This window comes from Schistocerca cancellata, chromosome 3 (genome assembly GCF_023864275.1).
Source record: "Schistocerca cancellata isolate TAMUIC-IGC-003103 chromosome 3, iqSchCanc2.1, whole genome shotgun sequence".
Taxonomy (NCBI): domain Eukaryota; kingdom Metazoa; phylum Arthropoda; class Insecta; order Orthoptera; family Acrididae; genus Schistocerca; species Schistocerca cancellata.
In genome coordinates, this window is record NC_064628.1 from 86,508,097 (window position 1) to 86,528,522 (window position 20,426).

At 37.6% G+C, this 20,426-nt stretch overlaps 1 protein-coding gene across 1 annotated transcript in view; it reads right to left on the bottom strand.

Annotated features, from left to right (window-relative positions):
- Window positions 1-344: 344 nt before the first annotated feature.
- The window catches only part of LOC126177067 (TBC1 domain family member 12-like), a 337,379-nt gene continuing 317,297 nt past the window's right edge, over window positions 345-20,426 (bottom strand). Inside the window, exons 8-10 of the mRNA XM_049924302.1 lie at window positions 17,347-17,560; window positions 15,168-15,353; window positions 345-3,232 (exon numbers count right to left, since the gene is read on the bottom strand). Of these exons, the coding sequence (XP_049780259.1) occupies window positions 15,169-15,353; window positions 17,347-17,560 (399 nt within the window). The 3' untranslated portion in view covers window positions 345-3,232; window position 15,168. The remainder of the gene's footprint in view (window positions 3,233-15,167; window positions 15,354-17,346; window positions 17,561-20,426) is intronic.

A 20,426-nucleotide genomic window follows, 5' to 3' on the forward strand; every position in this document is an offset into this window, starting at 1 on the left:
CTACATTCTCCTCCTTATCTTTATCTTTTCATAGTATGTCCAGTATGAATAACTCTCTAACACAATCTCTGGTTGATCGTGTCAGTCAGGTTTATCTATCAGTTCAACAGAATTCTGCAAGCAAATATGTCTTAACCGCACTGCTACCCTGTCATAGAGCTCATCCAAATTTCTATGTAAACGTTTAATTTCATTTTCTACTTAAGGTGCACTTAGTTTTGTAGTTCACAATAAGTTATGCCCTCTTCATAACCTGTCAAGGAAATAGCCACGACAAACTTTTTTTTTGTTTTTTTGTTTTTTTTTTAGTTCAAAACACACACACACACACACACACACACACACACACACACACACAGTATTTTTTGCAGCCAAAAATAAGAAAATAAATTCTGCTAACAATGATGCCATTTTTGTAGTACACACATGATTTAAAGAAGCATTCATACATAGTTAAGGCACTGTAATATTTAGTTAGATAACATAGTACAGTAGAGTACAAGCAAGAAATGTACAAATAAATTACATTTTGCCAGTTATTAGTATTGTATCAGTATAGCTACATTGAAATGACAACATGATATATATAACGAGTGTAATGACTTCAGACTTTTCAGCATGACAATCATTTTTCTCTGATTTGGTCATACTCTAAATAAAAAGAAAAGTTATGCCAAAAATTTTAATTTAAGATAGCATAAATAAATAATTATAATTAGTTCGCTGAACAGGAAAACACACAGGTAGCATGTGAAATTATTTTTATTCAAATTTTGTAACAGTTTGCTTTCAAATACACCTGACATGCATTTCCCTAAAAATCAAAATGAAGTCACTAATAAATGCCTAGAATTTATTGGGTCATACCAGGTTTTCACCAAGTGCAACGGTACAGAACTGAAGACATTACACTTGAAACTGACAGACGTAAAATTACTTTTGGAACAGCTGACCTATGAACATTTTTGCCCAAGGCATTTGCTATCTGTTGACCATTCTCCATTGCTTGTATATCAATGAAAATAAAAGATCAAAGATTCTGTACATATTTCATTCAGAGCACCATTTTAAGTTTAATACAATTTTTTTTAAATTTTTTTTTAACTGAACAAATTTTTTCCGGCCCCATTTTATGGTACCATGCACATAATGGCATACATTCCTGAGTTGCAAGCTTGAAAACCAAAGCACTGTATGATGTTGGCTTTTACATTGCAGATTGTTTCCTGACTTCTCAAACTCAGTATATAAATTGAATACATTATGCATCAGGATAAAGAAAACAGCCACAAAATGTGACTTTAAATGTATACAGTTTAAACTCAAGTGTTGTTTTCACTACCTAAATCCAACAGGCCAGTACACAATATTTCATTTATTTATGTAACTCATGCATCAAAAGATCATATGAAACATTTGATAACATTTCAAACTCAACTTTGGAGTCAAATTTCACAACCTTCAGAAAGAGATTCACAGTCAGTTAACATTAGCAATTGACACAATATATTAACACTGCTTCTCATGTTGGAAGCACTCTGCTTCATACAGAGAAAAACAACATTTTCAACTGGCTAATAAAATATATAAATAAGCTTTTATGTTGGATGAAATAATTCACCAATATGGCAAATAAAAATAAGAGATTCTTGACAGATTTGTGGAACAAAGACATCCTTTCACAAGACCATAAATGTTCTGCATTTTATACAACATATCTCATAAAGAAACACATATAAATACTTAATAGTTTTGTATCACTCTGAGCCCTCAATTTTAACTACAGCAAAAAATTTCAAATGCCCTTATTACTGTACAACAAAATAAATCTCATATATTGACAAAAATTTCATATAAATACTGTACATGCTTTACACCACACACACACACACACACACACACACACACACACACACACACAGGAAATCAAAGTGGCTGTTTATGTTCAAATATAATACAAAATAAATTCTTTGTACAATATCATAAGATATACAAAAGATTTCACACACACAAAATCTGTGACAATTCTGAAATCACCACATATAAATGAAGTAGATTACAGCACATCTTGCACAGGAGTGTCACATTCTTATATAATTTAATTACACTTAATTCGTTGTCTCAGACATTAAATACAATAAAATTCTCTACAGCCTTTTTTCATAAAAAACATGAGATAAATATGACCTATAGATTTGTCTTGCCTCACTATAGTAGTGGAAGTAAATGACTTGAGTAGGAAAGGGGGAAGGGGGCAAAACTGCAACATGCTGGTCTCATATTGCAAGACATGTAGTAAATCATGTAGTGGTCTTTATATCCCAAATTGCAAATCAACATGTGTAAGTGATGCCTTTTGCACTGTAAAACACTAACATAAAGAAGCCCATCACTATTGTTTTCCCAGATGACTTCATATACAACTATGAGGACTAACAACTTTAAGACCACCTGTTATTAACACAATCAGTTATTCAACAAAAGTTGACATTGGTCTATATTCAATAAAATGCAACAGCCCCCCTGAAGATATTTTTCTCTTTGGGTTAATGACAGTAAGGACATCTTGTAATAATATAAACATATTTTACACACTGTTATGGTTCTACAACTATTTAAAACATTATTCTTCTCCCAAATAAACACACTTGGGTTTAATAATAATTTCCCATTTATTTCTTAATGGATGGCAAATGAAGTTATTTGCAAGTATCACTGCTCAAGTTGTCCCAAATTTTAATGAATTAAGTATAACAGACCTAGTTTTGTACATCAAGGTGGTAAAAATTGAAACAAACAATGTATGATCTACAAATTTCATAAGATCTGTCAGCAAACTATCATTGCACAGACCAAAAAATATCAAGTACCACTCATACAAATGCATAGAAGATACAAGAAGTACACATACCGAAGTTCACATATGAACTGTCTTCTGTTTTACCTGGTTTTCAGAGAAAAAATGAAACACACACGGGATGGGCAGAAGTGAAAGACAAGGTAACAGAGTAGGGGGCACTTGGAAGGGGGAGGTTTCAGGAGTGAAAATACAATTTATACATATATATATTTTATACAAAAGAGGCGGCATATTATTACCACTAGCATCCAGATCTAACTGTGGGTCAGAACACAGGTTTCACAAACTTCCAATGCTTGAAGAAACTTGTCAGTCATAACATTATTTCCACGGCTGCCACTTTGACTTTTTGATATGCCCATCTTGGTGTATCTGAGAATAAATAAATAAATTGCATAGAATGCCAAACTACACTGATATACAGCAGTTACATAATGGTAATGAGTGAATATTATTATCTGCTACATCAAAAATAACTAATATAACACAATGCACAAATCATTCCTCTCTCTCTAGATAAAATAAGTGATGAATTTAGACTGTGAAATGAACTAAATTATTCACCACTGTTTGTTAAGAAGTTACTTGCTGAACTTTCTAAATTTGTAAGCTAAGCTAATGGATCAAAATGGAGTAACACTTTAAATTAGTTGCAACTTCTCCCAATCAAAAGAAAATCAATATGTCAGCTATACTTTACACAATTTTGACACTCTGAAGCTTAGCTACAACTCACTGATTTCCAAAATTGTAATTATTTAAAGAAAACAAATTCACCTTGTAGGCATAGTCGGCTGTCAATATTTTAGTGATACATCCCATTCCTTGAATGAATGAGATGTATCACATCCTTAAATACATAGTTCAGAGAAAAAACGTTCATGACTGTAGTCGATAAGTGGTGAGCACCCCACTGTTGGCAGGTGTTTTAAATTGTAGATGTTGATACCAGAGTGACTATATGGAAACACATGGAAGTGTATAGAAGTGGGTAGCTGACACTCAACCCTACCTGCTGAGGCAGAGATACAAGTTCCATGGAGTGGGCAGTGTGGAAGAAAGAGCTCCATGAAATCCAAGAATGCAAAATGTCAAAGGTCATAAAGGTATTGTTATTTTTAATTATCAAGTTTCGTATCTACTCTGTTATTTACGTAGTACCGAGAGGTAGTTACGAGTTGGTAGCTGTCCTCACTTATCATGTATCGAGTTTTAATTTTGAAGATAATATAAGATGATGAACTGCATCTCACTTCTTATTTATGTGGTGGAGTGAATGAGAATGGGAAGTTAATTTTCAACAGCTTTATCTGGAGCCTGTACGAAGGCAAAGTCTGAGCCAAGTTGGAGGAAGAAGGCACATGGATTCAGGCCACAGTCCAGCTGGACCCTGATTAATAAAACTTAAAGGTGACCAAATATTCAGTAAACAACATCCATTGTATATAAAATTAATGTTCAGGTGGCAACTTATTTAGGTGTTTGGTGCACGAGGTGAAGTATAACAAACCACAATGAAACCCAAGCCGACCTGGGACACTTCAATATACATGCATACTGTCCACAAACTAGGTCTAATACATACTCCGCAATGACTACATGGGGCATGGTAGAGGATACCTTGTGCTACTGTTAGTCATTCCCCTCCTGTTCTATTTGATAAAGGAGTGATGAAAAAATGTCTGTCTATATGCCACCGTATGCAAGTCCTAATTTCTCTTCTCTTGTCTTCATGGTAGTTAAGTGAAATTTACATAATGGCAGTAAAATCTTTCAGTGGTAAATCACAAATGCCTGTTCTCTAAGCTATTTCAATCATGTTTTGCAAAAATAACATCATATTCTCTCCAGAGATTCCTATTTAAGTTCCTAGAGCCTTTTCCTAACACTTGCATGTTGATGAAACATGCCAGTAAAACATAGCAGTATGCATCTGAAATGCTTTAATTTCTTCCTATAATCTGACTTTGTGGAGATCCCGAACACATTAGCAGTATTCAAGAACGGGTCACACAAGCTTTCTACACAGTGTCTCCTTCACAGATGAGCTACATTTTCCTACAATTCTCCCAATAAACTGAAGTTGACCATTCACCTTCCCTAATACTGACCTCAATGTGGTCATTCAGTTTCATATCACTTTGCAGTCTTTCACCTAGATATCTAATCAATGTGACTGTGTATAGCACCACATCATTAATACTGTATTTGAACATTACAGGATTATTTGACCTACTCATCTACATTAAATGATGTTTACTACACTCAGACCAAGCTGCCATTCACCGCACCAACTACAAATTCTACCTAGATCATTCTGTATCCTCATCCAGTCGTCCAATGATATGTTTCCCCATTCTCTGCAGTGTCATCAGCAAACAGTCAGATTGCTGTTTACCCTATCTGCCAGGTTATTTATGTACCTAGAGAACAGCCAGCCATCCCATCACACATCCCTGGGGCATTTCTACCAATATCCTTGTTTCTAATGAACACTGACCATCTAGGACAACATACTGGGTTTCTATTACTTAAAAAGTCTGAGCCAATTGCATATCTGTGAACCCGAATGCTTTCCAGAAATCGAGGACCATACGATCTGCTTTTTGTCCTTCATCCATGGTTCACATAATACTGTGAGAGAAAAGATCAATTTGAGTTTCACATGAGCAATGCTTTCTAAATCCAAGCTGATATGTGAACAGAAGATTTTCTCCCTTGAGGAAATTTATTATATTTGAACTTAGAATATCCAGAAGAATTCTTCAGTAAATCAACATTAAGAATATTGGATGGTAATTTTGTGGATCTGTTCTTTCACCCATCTTATATGTGGGAGTCACTAGCACTTTTTTCAGTCATTTGGGGCTTTTTGCTGGACATGAGAATTGCAATAAATGCAATCCAAGTAAGAGATCGAAGCCAAAAGGTGGTTGTTGTTGTGGTCTTCAGTCCTAAGACTGGTTTGATGTAGCTCTCCATGCTAATCTATCTGTGCAAGCTCCATCTCCCAGAACCTACTGCAACCTACATCCTTCTGAATCTGCTTAGTGTATTCATCTCTTGGTCTCCCTCTACAATTTTTACCCTCCACACTGCCCTCCAATGCTAAATTTGTGATCCCTTGATGCCTCAGGACATGTCCTACCAACCGATCCCTTCTTCTAGTCAAGTTGTGCCACAAACTCCTCTTCTCCCCAATCCTATTCAATACCTCCTCATTAGTTACGTGATCTACCCACCCAATCTTCAACATTCTTCTGTAGCACCACATTTCGAAAGCTTCTATTATCTTCTTGTCCAAACTATTTATTGTCCATGTTTCACTTCCATACATGGCTACACTCCATACAAATACTTTCAGAAACGACTTCCTGACATTTAAATCTATACTCAATGTTAACAAATTTCTCTTCTTAAGAAACGCTTTCCTTGCCATTGCCAGTCTACATTTTATATCCTCTCTACTTTGACCATCATCAGTTACTTTGCTCCCCAAATAGCGAAACTCCTTTACTTTAAGTGTCTCATTTCCTAATCTAATTCCCTCAGCATCACCCGACTTAATTCGACTACATTCCATTATCCTTGTTTTGCTTTTGTCGATGTTCATCTTATATCCTCCTTTCAAGACACTGTCCATTCTGTTCAACTGCTCTTCCAAGTCCTTTGCTGTCTCTGACAGAATTACAATGTCATCAGCGAACCTCGAAGTTTTTATTTCTTCTCCATGGATTTTAATACCTACTCCACATTTTTCTTTTGTTTCCTTTGCTGCTTGCTCAATATACAGATTGAATAACATCGGGGATAGGCTACAACCCTGTCTCACTCCCTTCCCAACCGCTGCTTCCCTTTCATGTCCCTCGGCTCTTATAACTGCCATCTGGTTTCTGTACAAATTGTAAATAGCCTTTCACTCCCTGTATTTTACCCCTACCACCTTTAGAATTTGAAAGAGAGTATTCCAGTCAACATTGTCAAAAGCTTTCTCTAAGTCTACAAATGCTAGAAACGTAGTTTTGCCTTTCCTTAATCTTTCTTCTAAGGTAAGTCGTAAGGTCAGTATCGCCTCACGTGTTCCAACATTTCTACGGAATCCAAACTGATCTTCCCAGAGGTCGGCTTTTACCATTTTTTCCATTCGTCTATAAAGAATTCGTGTTAGTATTTTGCAGCTGTGACTTATTAAACTGATAGTTCGGTAATTTTCACATCTGTCAACACCTGCTTTCTTTGGGATTGGAATTACTATATTCTTCTTGAAGTCTGAGGGTATTTCGCCTGTCTCGTACATCTTGCTCACCAGATGGTAGAGTTTTGTCAGGACTGGCTCTCCCAAGGCCGTCAGTAGTTCTGTTTCGACTCAGGTCTTTCAGTGCTCTGTCAAACTCTTCACGCAGTACGCCAAAAGGTACACACTGTAAAACCAAACTGTAGTTCCATTCGTATCTGCCAACTTATTTGTTTTCAACTGTTTCAGTTGCTTCTCAATGCCAGGGATACCAATTTCTATGTCTTTCATAAGGAAGTCTATGTGACAATCAAATGATGGTATCTCTCTGCAATCCTCCTATGTGAATGATTTTTTTGAACACAAAATTTAAAATTTCAGCTTTCCTTTCATTGTCTCTATTGTCACACCAGAGAGGTTGACGAGTGACTCAACAAACAGAAGCCTTTGACATTCTTCGTGATTTCATGAAGGACTAGAATTTTCTCAGCCTCCCTGCAAGATCTTTTGCTTAAACCCCCCCAAACTCTGAGTTTGAAATGTATGTAAGAAGGGCAAACTTTTTACACTCATGCCTGAGCAAATTGGGTTCAAAGATAGCACTTAGTCAATGCAAAGAATTTTAAAAGACACTGGTTTCAAATATGTTAAGAAGAGACGTTTTAATTGAAAGAAGTGACATAGAAGCAGCACAATACAAGAGGAGCAGGTAGTTCTACAGTGTATTATGTTGATGCAACATGGGTGAATCAGGATCATTCCATGAATAACTGTTGGAAAATGAGGGGATGGTACTGGCAGTTTAGAAGTCCCCATATGAAAAGGTTCTGGGATACTTATTCTGCATGCTGGCTTTTCTTCAGATTTGATTTCTGAGAGTAAACTTGTATTTAGGTGTAAGAAAAACAGTAGCGACTACCATTCGGAAATGAATACTGTCACTTTCAATAAATGGTTCAGTGCACAATTCTTGCCATACCTCTCTTTGAAGTTGGTCATTGTAATTACCATGCCAGTTATTGCTCAGCTACAACAAAGAAAAAACCAAGTACAGGCACCAGGAAAGGGGATATTGTGCTCTGCCTGAAAAACAAAAATATTCTGGACAATATAAGACAGACTTGTCCTGAACTCCTGCAGCTTGTTAATTTATAATAGTCACACAACATAATGTACAAATTTGACTTTCTTGCATGTGATTGTGGTCACACAGTTATGCATTTACCCACATATCACTGTCGATATAATCCGATATAATTAATTTGCACACAGGTTACAAGCTATGTGGGGGAAAAAACAAAACATTCAAGATAACAAACACTGCAACATTTGTGCATGAAGCAATAGACAGCATTCCCCTTCAGTGTGGCCACACTGTGTGCATCACGCTGAAAAGTTTCAGAAATAAGACTGACAGGGAGGTGAAGATGGATAAAAGCCTTGAACCTGTCATCTTAAATTTACAATCAAATGGTTTTGACATGGACTTGGATGGTTTAAAAAGGTTTTTGTCAACATAGCCATTGCATTCATAGTACTTGAGAACTTAATAACTTTTATTGATTGGGAACACGTAGCCTATGAAGTATTCAGACTATAAAGTCAACCCATTGCACAACGAGTAGTTAAGCTTTTCCCAGCATTTTGTATGCTCTAATTACTCTTGAGTATGCAGCCGGATAAATTCATCAATAACTCCAATATTTCAAAAAGTAAACCACTGTCATTTTCAATAGGGAAATGCCTTAAAATGAAAGGGAGGATTACCTGCCGAGATATCAGTAGTTTTCGACGTTATTGGGCAGCATTCCGTTGAGTTATACACAGAAGATGGTTAACTGTTTGCTTATTCAATGGATTGTAAATGTGTTCTCCCACTGTAATGTCAAATGAATTAGTTTAAACTCATAATGCCTGTTGACACTGAAAAATATAACAACATACTGACAATTTTTACAGTAGTCTTTTGCACCAGACTTTGCTGCCATTAATTCTTTTTTATGCATAGTGATTTACATTGAAATGCAATCAAACACACCCACGTACGCACATTATACACATTTAAAAAATTATAGTGAGTAGAAGCAGTTGTCAAATATAATGATTTCAGTTGGAGTTTGAAGTTTATTTTGTTGTTATCACATTTTTCTTTATAATATAGTCCAAATCGCAATAAACGGCAATTATTGCAACCATTTTCGAAGATGTGAATCTTCAGGTTTTAGAGGCGCAAAGACTGTTCCATTAAGTTTTGGGTGTGCAGCCACAACAATTCTCCTTCTTCTAATATTTTGGAGGTATAACGTTCAGCCATCTTTGGAGTGAGTCGCAAGACAGTCTTGCAGCTCACTCTGGAGATGGCTGAACGTTATACAGCCGAAATATTAGAAGAAGAAGGAGAATTCTTGCGGCTGCACACCCGAAACTTAATGGAACATTTTCGAAGATTTTGTCATTAGACAATTGTTGTTTTGAGAAAAATTGTACTTGACATCTTCACAAAACTGCATCAGCTGTTCTTGCCTTCCAATGTCACACAGACAATTGCAGTGGAGCAGTGGACACGACCGCAAGACATAAAGTAAGATTTCTCTAATGTAGACGAGTGATCGAAATCAGTTTTAAAATGTATTATTCCCTCATGGATATGAATGTAAAATACGACGTACCCAAGGCAAACAAACCCGATTGTTGTCCGCAGCAACACAGTTTGGCAGCACAAACTTCTGTTTGTCCGCTCTCTGCTGCCACGCATGAGCAGACCTCACCCCCTCCACACTTCCCTACCAGTTTGCCTCTATGCGCAGAAGCGCCATCCTACATGATGCAGGCTACAAAGCTGCAGAAGGGTAGTTTGATCACACCCCAGCTGGTGTTACTAAGCAGCAAAGCATATTAATGCACAACCAGCACTTTCACTTGTGCTGGTAAAGATGGGGAAACCACATCAACCAAGCATTGACGACCAGTTCTAAAAAGCACTAAGTCTCCACCACATTGAGTAGTTGGTCGTCGAAGTACAGTTCTGGTTGTGAGTGAATGATATGACATTGACATAAGTGCATGATGCAATCTCGGCAACTGAAAACCGAAAGCCGTGGATGAGAGACCATGACTATGCCTTTCGTATGGTGCCTTGCAGTCAACAGTGAGTGACACCCGTACTAGAGGAGCAAAGATAGCAAAAGTCATCAGCATACAAGGAAGGTGATACTGAAGACCTCAAAGCTGCTGCTAGACCATTGACAGCTACTATAAAGAGAGGGCACTCAGTACAGATCTCTGTGGGACCCCATTCTCTTGGATATGGGGGGAGTGGGGGGGGGATGGACTGTGGGAACCACAAACTCAGACTTGGAAAGTACAGTGTGACAAGACTTTCTGGATAAACATCAAAAGTGGACCCCGGAACCACACTCATATACGGTAGCAAGGATGTGGTGTTGCCATGTGGTGTCATATGCCTTTTGCAGGTCAAAGAAGATGGCTATAAGATGTTGACACTGGGTAAAAGCTGCTCACATGGCAGACTCCAGGTAAAACAGATTATCAGTACTGGAACGCCTTGGCATAAACCACCCCGAGACAGAGCCAGAAGACCCCAAGACTCGAGGAGCCAACACAGCCACCAGCTCACCAGCTCAGCTCAACATTGGTGAGGCAAATTGGGCAATAACATTCGGTCTCTAGAGGGGGCTTACCTGGTTTCAGTACTGGGATGATGATGCTTTCTTGCCATTGTGATGGCAACTTGCTCTCACTCCAAATGTGGTTAAAGATGGCATGAAATGACGTTGACAATCCACTGAAGGGGGCTTGATAATTTGGTTGTGGGTGTGCTCCAACCCTGAGGCTGTATCAGAGCAGTGGGATTTGGATGATTGGTGAGGGCTTCTCTGAATCAGTTTCAGGAAATGATGATGACCGCGAAGCCCTGTGACTGGCAGCTTGTGCCTCCTTCAGCCACTGGCTTATGTCCAGATGTCCAGATGTGTAACAGCAGATGCCTTGGAAGGAAGTGTCCAGAGGGACCCCTTCTTAGCAAGAGAACCCAGAAGAAGAAGATTTGTCTCCAGTTGGGAGGTGGGGATCAATGTTCCTAGAAGGTGGGAAGCCAACAATCCTGAAATAGGTGTTGGGGGAAGCAGCAAGAGGAGAGCCCCCAACCATCAGGGGGCAGGCATGGTCGAGCAGCCCACTGTAGAAGATGTAAGTGACAGGAGTACCATCACCAAAAGGGGTGACATCATCACAGCTGGAGCATATGACACTGTTCTACGTGCTGGGTGCAACCACTCATACTACTACTTCACCTCCGTAAGTCAGTTTGTCCAGAGTCTTATATTCTTGCATTTTCTTCTCTCTGGAAAACAGTGCAGTCTGGTGTGCAGGGAAAATGGTGCTTTCCACAGTTGACACTGATGGGGGGAGGGGCACACAGAGTGTTCATATGGAGCGGTCGTCCACAATCTCTACCGATGGGGCTAGCATTACAAAGCGAAGACATGTGCCTGAATTTCAAATGCTTGAATCACCACATAGGGAGGGTGGGAGGGGGGACACCCAGTTTCACATCGCGTGAGTATACCATCACCTTGACATTTTCAGGCAATGAATTGCCCTCTAAGACCAAGATGAAGGCACCAGTTGCAACCCTATTGTCCTTTGACCCCCTATAGACACAACGGACAAAGTGTACACCCCGTGGCTCATCATCAGAATGCAAGAGCAGGTCATGGTGGAAAATGATGCACTGAATCAGGAAGTGACAGTCATCGGTGTGTCACCCAGCTTATTACAAGTGAGACTGGGGAGGTGTGCAGCACAAATCAAATGTTGCAGGGAGTATTTCTCTGCTTGCTGATTAGCCCTACATTCCTTCGATGGCATAGCCAGGGAAAGCAAAATTTGTATTCTTTATTCGCAATGTTATTCCTCCTAGGAATTATTTAAAAACTAGACTCTGAAATGTATTATTTGAGGAAAGAAGTCCTTGAAACAGTTATTTTTCCAGAAAGTTATGTTTAAATGCAAGTTTAATCCTTTCCTGAAGTTCATTTTCATATCAAAAAATGTTATTCAATAGACTCTCCATTCCTGCTAAACTGTGTGAATTAAAACCTGTCACTGACCATCCACAGAAATAATTTGAAGAGGCTTATACTCCTGAATGAGGAGTATCCAATGATGAATCACTGTTACTGTGGAAAGGGTGGCTACCTAACAAGCTATACACACAAATGAAGCATGCTTGCTTTGGTATTAAATTATATTGCTTATGTGAAGCTACAGTGAGTATTTATGTCACTTTATAATTTACCCTGGGAAAGACACTGCATTTGAACCCCAATATAGTGAATATCCTCTAGCATATAAAGTGGTTTCGTCTTTACCTCATGGATAATTTAACAAGGGATATACTATGTTTACTGACAGGTTTTATGGAAGTCCTCAGCTGTTCAACTTTCTCTTTTTTAAAACCACTGCACTGGAAATGCTATGTTAACAGGAAAGAAATGCCAACAGCTTTGAAGGATCAGAACTTGAGAGAGGTACTGTTAAGACCTTTTATAGAGGAATATTGACAGTGATCCAAAGGCGAGATGAGAAAGATGTGTACATTATTTCCAGTGTTTACAGTGACTAGTTACACCAAATTGAGAAGGAAGAAGTAGTGAAAAAGAGGAATATACGTAAATACAATGACAGAGTGGGTAGCACTGATTTAATTGATCAGTACATAACAAATTATTCAACTACAAGGGAAAGTCTTTAAAAATGTAATATGAAACAGTTTTGCCATTTCATGGATATAGCAGCTCAACTCATACCTCATACTTGGTGGAAAATTTGGAGACTTGACCTTGAAATTAATCTCATTGAAAGTTTGCTGGAAAAGTACAGCGTCAATGTCAACTCAACCTCTCATCATACGAAAGTTGGACAACATTGCCAGACATCAGCCCTAAGATGACTGGTGGGATGACATTATCCAAAATATTTTCCATCCACTGAGAACACAGCAGGCGCCGATGTGAAAATGCTGAGTGAGTTGCAGCAAAAGAGACACCAATGGGAACAAAAGTATGAAGGTAAATGTGTGCATATTGAAGAGTGTAAAGTTGGGCTATGTACATTACCATGCTTTGAACTGTACCATACCAAAACTAATTTCTAATAAAGTTATTCAAGGAAACTGTGTATGCATTGGCTCCACCAGTAAAATCCTTCCTCAGAATAATAGAACAAATAAATAATAATTTTATTTTCACAGAAACACTGCTATTGTGAAAAGCTTCGAAAAGTTATCTAATTCCAGTCACAACAGTCACTTTATTTGAAAAATTCTTAACACAGTGCCAAGGTCACTCGGCACTGCAAGTGGCACAAGGTCCAGAAATAATTACCAGCACAGGAGTACTTATAGGAGCATGCAACTATGCAGCTGCAACAATAGCTCTGCATTGGCAACTTATTGGCACAATAACAGCACAGTCAAGGGGTTAAGAGAGCAATGTGAACATTTTTAATTTTTATAGGAGCGAAAATTACCAAACCATCAGTTCAATAAGCCATGGTTGCAAAATACTGACATGAATTTGTTACAGAAGAATGGGAAAACTGGTAGGCTAGAGGCCAACCTCAAGGAAGATCAGTTTGGATTCCGGAGAATTGTAGTAAAACCAGAGGCAATACTGGTCCTAGAACTTATCTTAGAATACTGGTTAAGGAAAGACAAACCTACATTTATAGTATTTGTAGAAAGCTTTTGACAATTCTTATTAGTTTACTCTCTTTGAAATTCTGAAGGCGGCAGAGGTAAAATGCAGGGAGTAAAAGGCTGTTTACAACTTGTACAGAAACCAGATAGCAGTTACAAGAGTCAAGGGGCATGAAAGGGAGGCAGTGGTTGAAAAGAGTGAGACAGGGTTGTAGCCTATCCCTGAAGTTATTGAACATGTACAGTGAACAAGCTGTAAAGAAAACCAAAGAAAAATTTAGGGCAGGAACTTAAGTTCAGGGAGAAGAAATAAAAACTTTGAGGTTTGCTGATGACATGGTAATTCTGTCAGACAGTAAAGAACTTGGAAGAGCAGTTGAACGGTATGGACAGTCTTGAAACGAGGATATAATTTGAACAGCAACAAAAGCAAAACAATGATAATGGAAAGATTAGGTGAGGGTGAGGGAATTAGATTAGGAAATGAGATACAAAGCAGTAGATGACTTTTGCTATTTGGGCAGCCAAAATAAATGACAATGCTTGAAGTAGAGGGGATGTAAAATGTAGACTGGCAATGGCAGGAAGAGCACTTCTGAAGAAGAGAAATTTGTCAACACTGAATGTATTTAAGTGTTAAGAAGTCTTTTCTGGAAGTATTTGTCTGGCGTGTAGCCATGTATGAAAGTGAAACATGGACAATAAAAAGTTTAGATAAAAAGAGAATAGAAGTTTTGAAATGTGGTGTTACAAAAGAATTCTGAGGATTAGATTGGTTGATCACATAATTAATGAGGAACTACTAAACAGAATTGGGGAGACAGGAAATTTGTGGTACAACTTGACCAGAAGTAGGGATTGGTTGATAGGACACATTCTGAGAGATCAAGGAATCACCAATTTACTACTGGAGGGAAGAGTGTGTGTGTGTGTGTGTGTGTGTGTGTGTGTGTGTGTGTGTGGGGCGGGGGGTAAAAAAATCAAAGTGAGAGACCGAAAGGTGAATATAGTAAGCAGACTCAGAAAGATGTATGTTGCAGTAGTTATTCAGAGATTAAGAGGCTTGCACAGCATAGAGTAGCATGGAGAGCTGCATCAAACCAGTCTTCAGACTGAAGACCACAATAATGACAAAAATTGTTGTTTGTATCTTCACTGTATCTCCTATTCTGAAAGTATACAGTATTCACGTGAATACAATACACTGCATAAAACAGTGTGTGTTATATCGAGGCTTTAAAGGAATGAAAGTAAGTGTCTTTTTCTTTACATAACATAATTATATACTGAACAAGTAGTGGTGAATATAGTGAACCAAAAAGTTGAAAAAAGTGTGATCTGTACATCCTTACCTCAGCTAGGTTCTATATGGGAGGCAAGCACCTCCGAGAAACGTAGTTTCCCAACAGACATGCGGATTGATTCTATTGATCGAAATAACCTATCAGCTGACATGTCCTCTGGTAATCTTGTGAGAAATTGAGCTCCATGGAGAAAATCCAATTGCAATAATGTTTCTTGATGTAGATGAAGAACACCTGTTCACAGAAAAGAAGAAAATACAATATAACTGTACAAAATATGTAAAAAAATATCATTAATTTAGGCTTTCTTATTTTGAAAACAGACTTATTAATTATGTATTGCACATATTACTGAAACTACAGGAAGTGCCTGACTAACTGTTGCAACACATCTATGCCATTGAATTGCTCCTCAAAATGATTCCTTCTTTTATAAACTATCCTATTTCATAAAGGACGGCCTTCAGGCATGTGGAATGAGTGACTGTACACATTTTTTAAAAAAAGCAGTTTTACTACTGCATTGATAACAGTATGAATGCCCAGTCAATCTGTGTGTGCTGCAAATAAAACAATGCCACAGAAAATATGGTAATTGAAGGTCCTTGGTGGAATGTTAAGAAATTACAACAGGCAGACAGAGTGAGGGAAGGGTGGCTGATGGCTGGCTGTGAGATGCAGGAAGTGAATAGGATAGGAATATGGCACTGGTTAGCTTACTGTAGCATAAACAAGGGGGTTTATGTGCACAAGGAGTAGACTGGGAGGATCAGATAGAACAGTTGCAGAGAGAGACCATATAGAGAAGAGTTTGTAAATGAGTGAAGTTCAGGGGCAGGAAGAAGAAGGTGGGCTAATAAGGTAGAGTAGGCTTGTGGAATCTAAGAATGAATCGTAAGCACCAATTTCCACATTCATAGTGCAACGTAGATTGTATTAGGAGCAGGTAGGGGAGCAACGATTCAAATGCCATGTGTTATGCAGCAGCTACTGGATGGTCAGATGGCCACAGTTTGGCAATGGCCATTATTCCAGTACATATTTAATTGGTGGACATACTCATGTAAAAGACTCTGCCAAGCTACACTCGAGTTAGTATATGGCAAGACTGCTTTCACAGATGGCCCTGCCTCTGACAGGATTGTACATGCCTCTAACGACTGAAATATGCTGCTCTTCATGGATGCATATGAAAGGGCTTGCATAAGAACTGAGCACTGGGGTTTTGTAAAATGGGGATATGGCACAGGAAATCTGGTACCATGAGATAGATGGAAATTCTCTCTCTAAGCATTACACTTCAGACACAGAAAGCATTTTAGATAAATATTATGCTATTTGCCTATGAAAAAATTTAGGTAATTGACTATAGAAACTTTTTGAAAATCAAGGCATTGATAAAAATCACAATTCTCTATAGTACACATCCCATTATTTTACTACTGCATCATTTTACTTGATGATTAAAATAATTCTATACTTTCAGCTTTTGGAGTAATGCACTGATAAGTTAATTTACTTACCACACTCTTGAATGAAATAGTGGGAGCAACATCAAATGATATTTGTAGGAGTACATATTTAAAAATGACTAACATATGCTGTTGGTACATTTCATATACTGATTTACAAAATGTTAGTACAGATTACTTAATAATTTCCTTTCATTTAATTCTTCCTGATCTGTATGTAATTAAGACATAAACTGGCAAATAAATTGCAGTTTATATTTAATGGCATGCTATAATTAAATACACTGAATCACACTATGTTGTGTCCTCCAAAACTTTCTCTTATTTTCAGCTTTACATGCTATTTGCAAGCAAGTAGTATGTTTTAATTGTAGCTTTTCTTCGGTTCATATTTCATTATCATCAAAAGCCAAACTGTCACTTAAGCAGAAATAGCACATATGTTTCTCTACACAAATTATTTATCCATTTTAAACAGAGTAATGTAAAATTAAAAAAAAAAAAAAAAGAAAAAAAAAGAAAGATTTTTCACAAAACATCAGCTAAACCAACATTAGATTTTATACAATATAGCAAAGATCTCTCCCTCTCCCTCTCGTGTGTGTGTGTGTGTGTGTGTGTGTGTGTGTGTGTAAGGATGCTGAACAGTCTCAATTTAGATTTATTATTTTCAGGTTAACAAGTATTTACTGAAATGACTCTCAGATTTCTACTCAACAAGATAGGAAAAGCACATTCATTCACCCAAAACCTACCTAGTGCAGTCTTGAAAAGAAACTCTTCTCCATCTCGCAGAAAGACGTCCCACACACGACATGCTACATCAAGTGGCATAGCTTTTGCAAAGACAGTATATAACCAGTCAAGGAGGTAGAGATCAGCTGTTAAATTAGCCGATGAGAAATGTGCATGCAGCCTTGGCAGGTTCTCATGGAACACACAGTCGTATGCTGCATAATATGCATTCATCTGGGGACAAATAAAAAAAAAATCATGAAACTAACATTATCCAATATCTCTACAGATAAAGAAAAATATTACAGACATCTCTGATATGTACTGTTTGTGAATCACAGTATCCTGTGTAATGCAATAATTTTTTTTTTCTTTTTCTGGCTGCACGTCATTTTGGGATTTAATTATTCTGTTAATTTTGCCATAATGCTACATCTTCAGTGTAGACTGCTGACTTTTACTCCTGACAGACACTAGTAAAGGAAAGGTGTCTGTTCATAAACTGGAAAACTAGGATTAGGATCTTTATAAAATAGTACATCTTTATAAAGTACTTTGTGTTATTAATTTCAGCCCCCCCTCACCACAAGAAAACAATATCACTTTACATCCGAACATGAAGACAAAAGTTTGAAGTCCATGACGTGCTGACATAGAAAGCAGCCACCTAATTTCTAGTACTAGGTAATAAAAAAAAATGGTGCAGTGCTAAGAGGAACTGCCATAATTAACTGAGCCTGCGAGGTCAGCACCATATGCTCTTTCCTTGGTAGTTCCTGAAACTGATTAACTGAAAGACCTGACTAACAAAATAATCTGAGGGAGTGACTGGGACCTAGCAAAATTGAGCAATGAGCTAAAAGTTATAGTGGTTGTAGGAAGCATGTTATATATTGGATCTGCATCTGCGTAACACCTACATTAACATACAACAACAACACACTTCCCTAGGGCACACCTGAAGTTATACCTACATAAGTTAATGACTCTCCATCTAAGATAACTTTCTGCATCCTCCCTACCAAAAAATCCTGAATTCAGTAACAAAGTTCACTTGAGAGCCCATACAACCATACTTTCTAAAGTAAAAATCAATGTGGTAGTGTGTTAAATGCTTTTTGGAAACCGAGGAATAATGCATCTACCCAACTGCCTTGATACATGGCTTTCAATATGTCACATGAGACAAGCACATGTCAGGTTTCACATGATCTTTCTTTTTGGAAGCCATACTGGTTGGCATGGAGGTGGTCTTCTGTCCAAGATACTTCATTATGTTTGAGCTCAGAATATGTTCTATAACTCTACAACAAATGGCTATCAAGGATATTGGATGGCAATTTTGTTTTCTTCCCACTACTGGCAACTATTTTTTCTTAAAGGGGCACACAGTATGTTTTAGTTGAAAGAGGAGCCAGCTGATCTACAAATTTGGTATAGAATCTTGTAGGGGTTTTTATCGGGTTCTGGAGCTTTTCTTAGCACTAAAGACACCAATACCTTTATCATTCATCTTTCCAGTGGTGCAAGAATTAAATTGGGCCAATACCCATGGATTTTCATTTGTAATGAACATCTGAAAACTTTAGTTTAACATTTGCGCTTTTATTTTGTAGCCCTCAGCTTTACTTCCTGTCTTGTCCATGAGTTGTCTGGACAGTAACTTTCATGCCACTAACATCCTCCACATGCCACCAGAATTTCACTGGGGTTTATGAAAAATCTATGATATACTGGTATGGTTATCACTGAAAGCTTCATGCACTGTTCTCTTGACAAGCAAATACATTTCATTCTCAACACCTCTGTCTACAGGTCTCTTTTGTTTCACACCTCTTATGTGTCAGCCCATTTCTCTGAGAATTTCTTTACAGAGGCTGTACACTATAAAGGGTTCCTGTCATTATGAACTGTTCTGCTGGGTATGTATCGTGTATCCATCCAGAGCATGGTCAACTATTCTTTTAAACACACTGCATAGTTCCCCAAATGCTCCTGTCCCAAGTTAAAAATTTGAAGCTCATTTCGATATGACTCTACTGCTTCTTTATCTAGTTTACTGAACATATAAATCTTTTTACTTTCTACTTCATCTTATGGGGTGAAGATGGTGTTTTGAAATGTTTAACATTATTGAAATTCGGAGTTAATGTTGCTTTGTCACCGACAAAGTTTCTTTTTCAGTAAAGAAAGTCTACAAGAATTTTAAAATGCATTTTCAATGCACATGTATAAAATTGTGATAGGACAGTTGCCAGTCTAATGAGCATGCAAATGCTTGGTAGAAAATGGTCATATGTCATTGTGTGAAGCCATTAGCTATTGGGAGAAGATGGTTTGATAAAATAATGGAAGTGAGACTCTGTCAAGGTCTAATAGATGCCAATAAATCACGTTTTTCCTAATGGACAATTTAAATGTGATGTTTTTATGTACCTCCCTCCCCACTGGCTTTCCACAGTTGTCCTGTGATTGCAGACTGCATGCAGAGTAGATTTTCTTGCCCAGGGTGAGATTTAAGAACTGTTTTATTTGCAGGCAAGTAGCTCCCAATAGAGATTACTTTTATTTAAATTATATTGGCTGCACTTTTTGTTCCAATAGATCCATAGTAAGGAAATCTGCCAAGATGCAGAGCATTTTAGAAGAAAAAGAAAACACTAATATTTACATAGAAAAACAAATATATACTAAAGTACTTTCCATAGATCCCAAGCAAAGTCCTTGTGGATGTGGAATAAGTCAAAAAATCTTACACACACTTTCATTTAAAAGGTAATAAATAACTTGTCACTAACATGTATGCGTTGGGTACACTGAGATGCTTATGATAATTCTTAGGCTATTCTAACCATACATCATCATATAGAAAGAATGTCTTACAACACATTTACAATGATCACACAACACTAAATATGTAGAGAAGTCACATCGTACTAATACTTGCATTATTTGGTATCGTTATTAATATATACACATCAGATGATTCTACTAAGAAATTTCTCAATGGTGGTGGTGGTGGTGGTGGTGGTGGCGGAGGAGGAGGAGTAGCCTTCCAACAAATCCTTTATACTTCTCTTAAACTGAACTTCATTAGCAG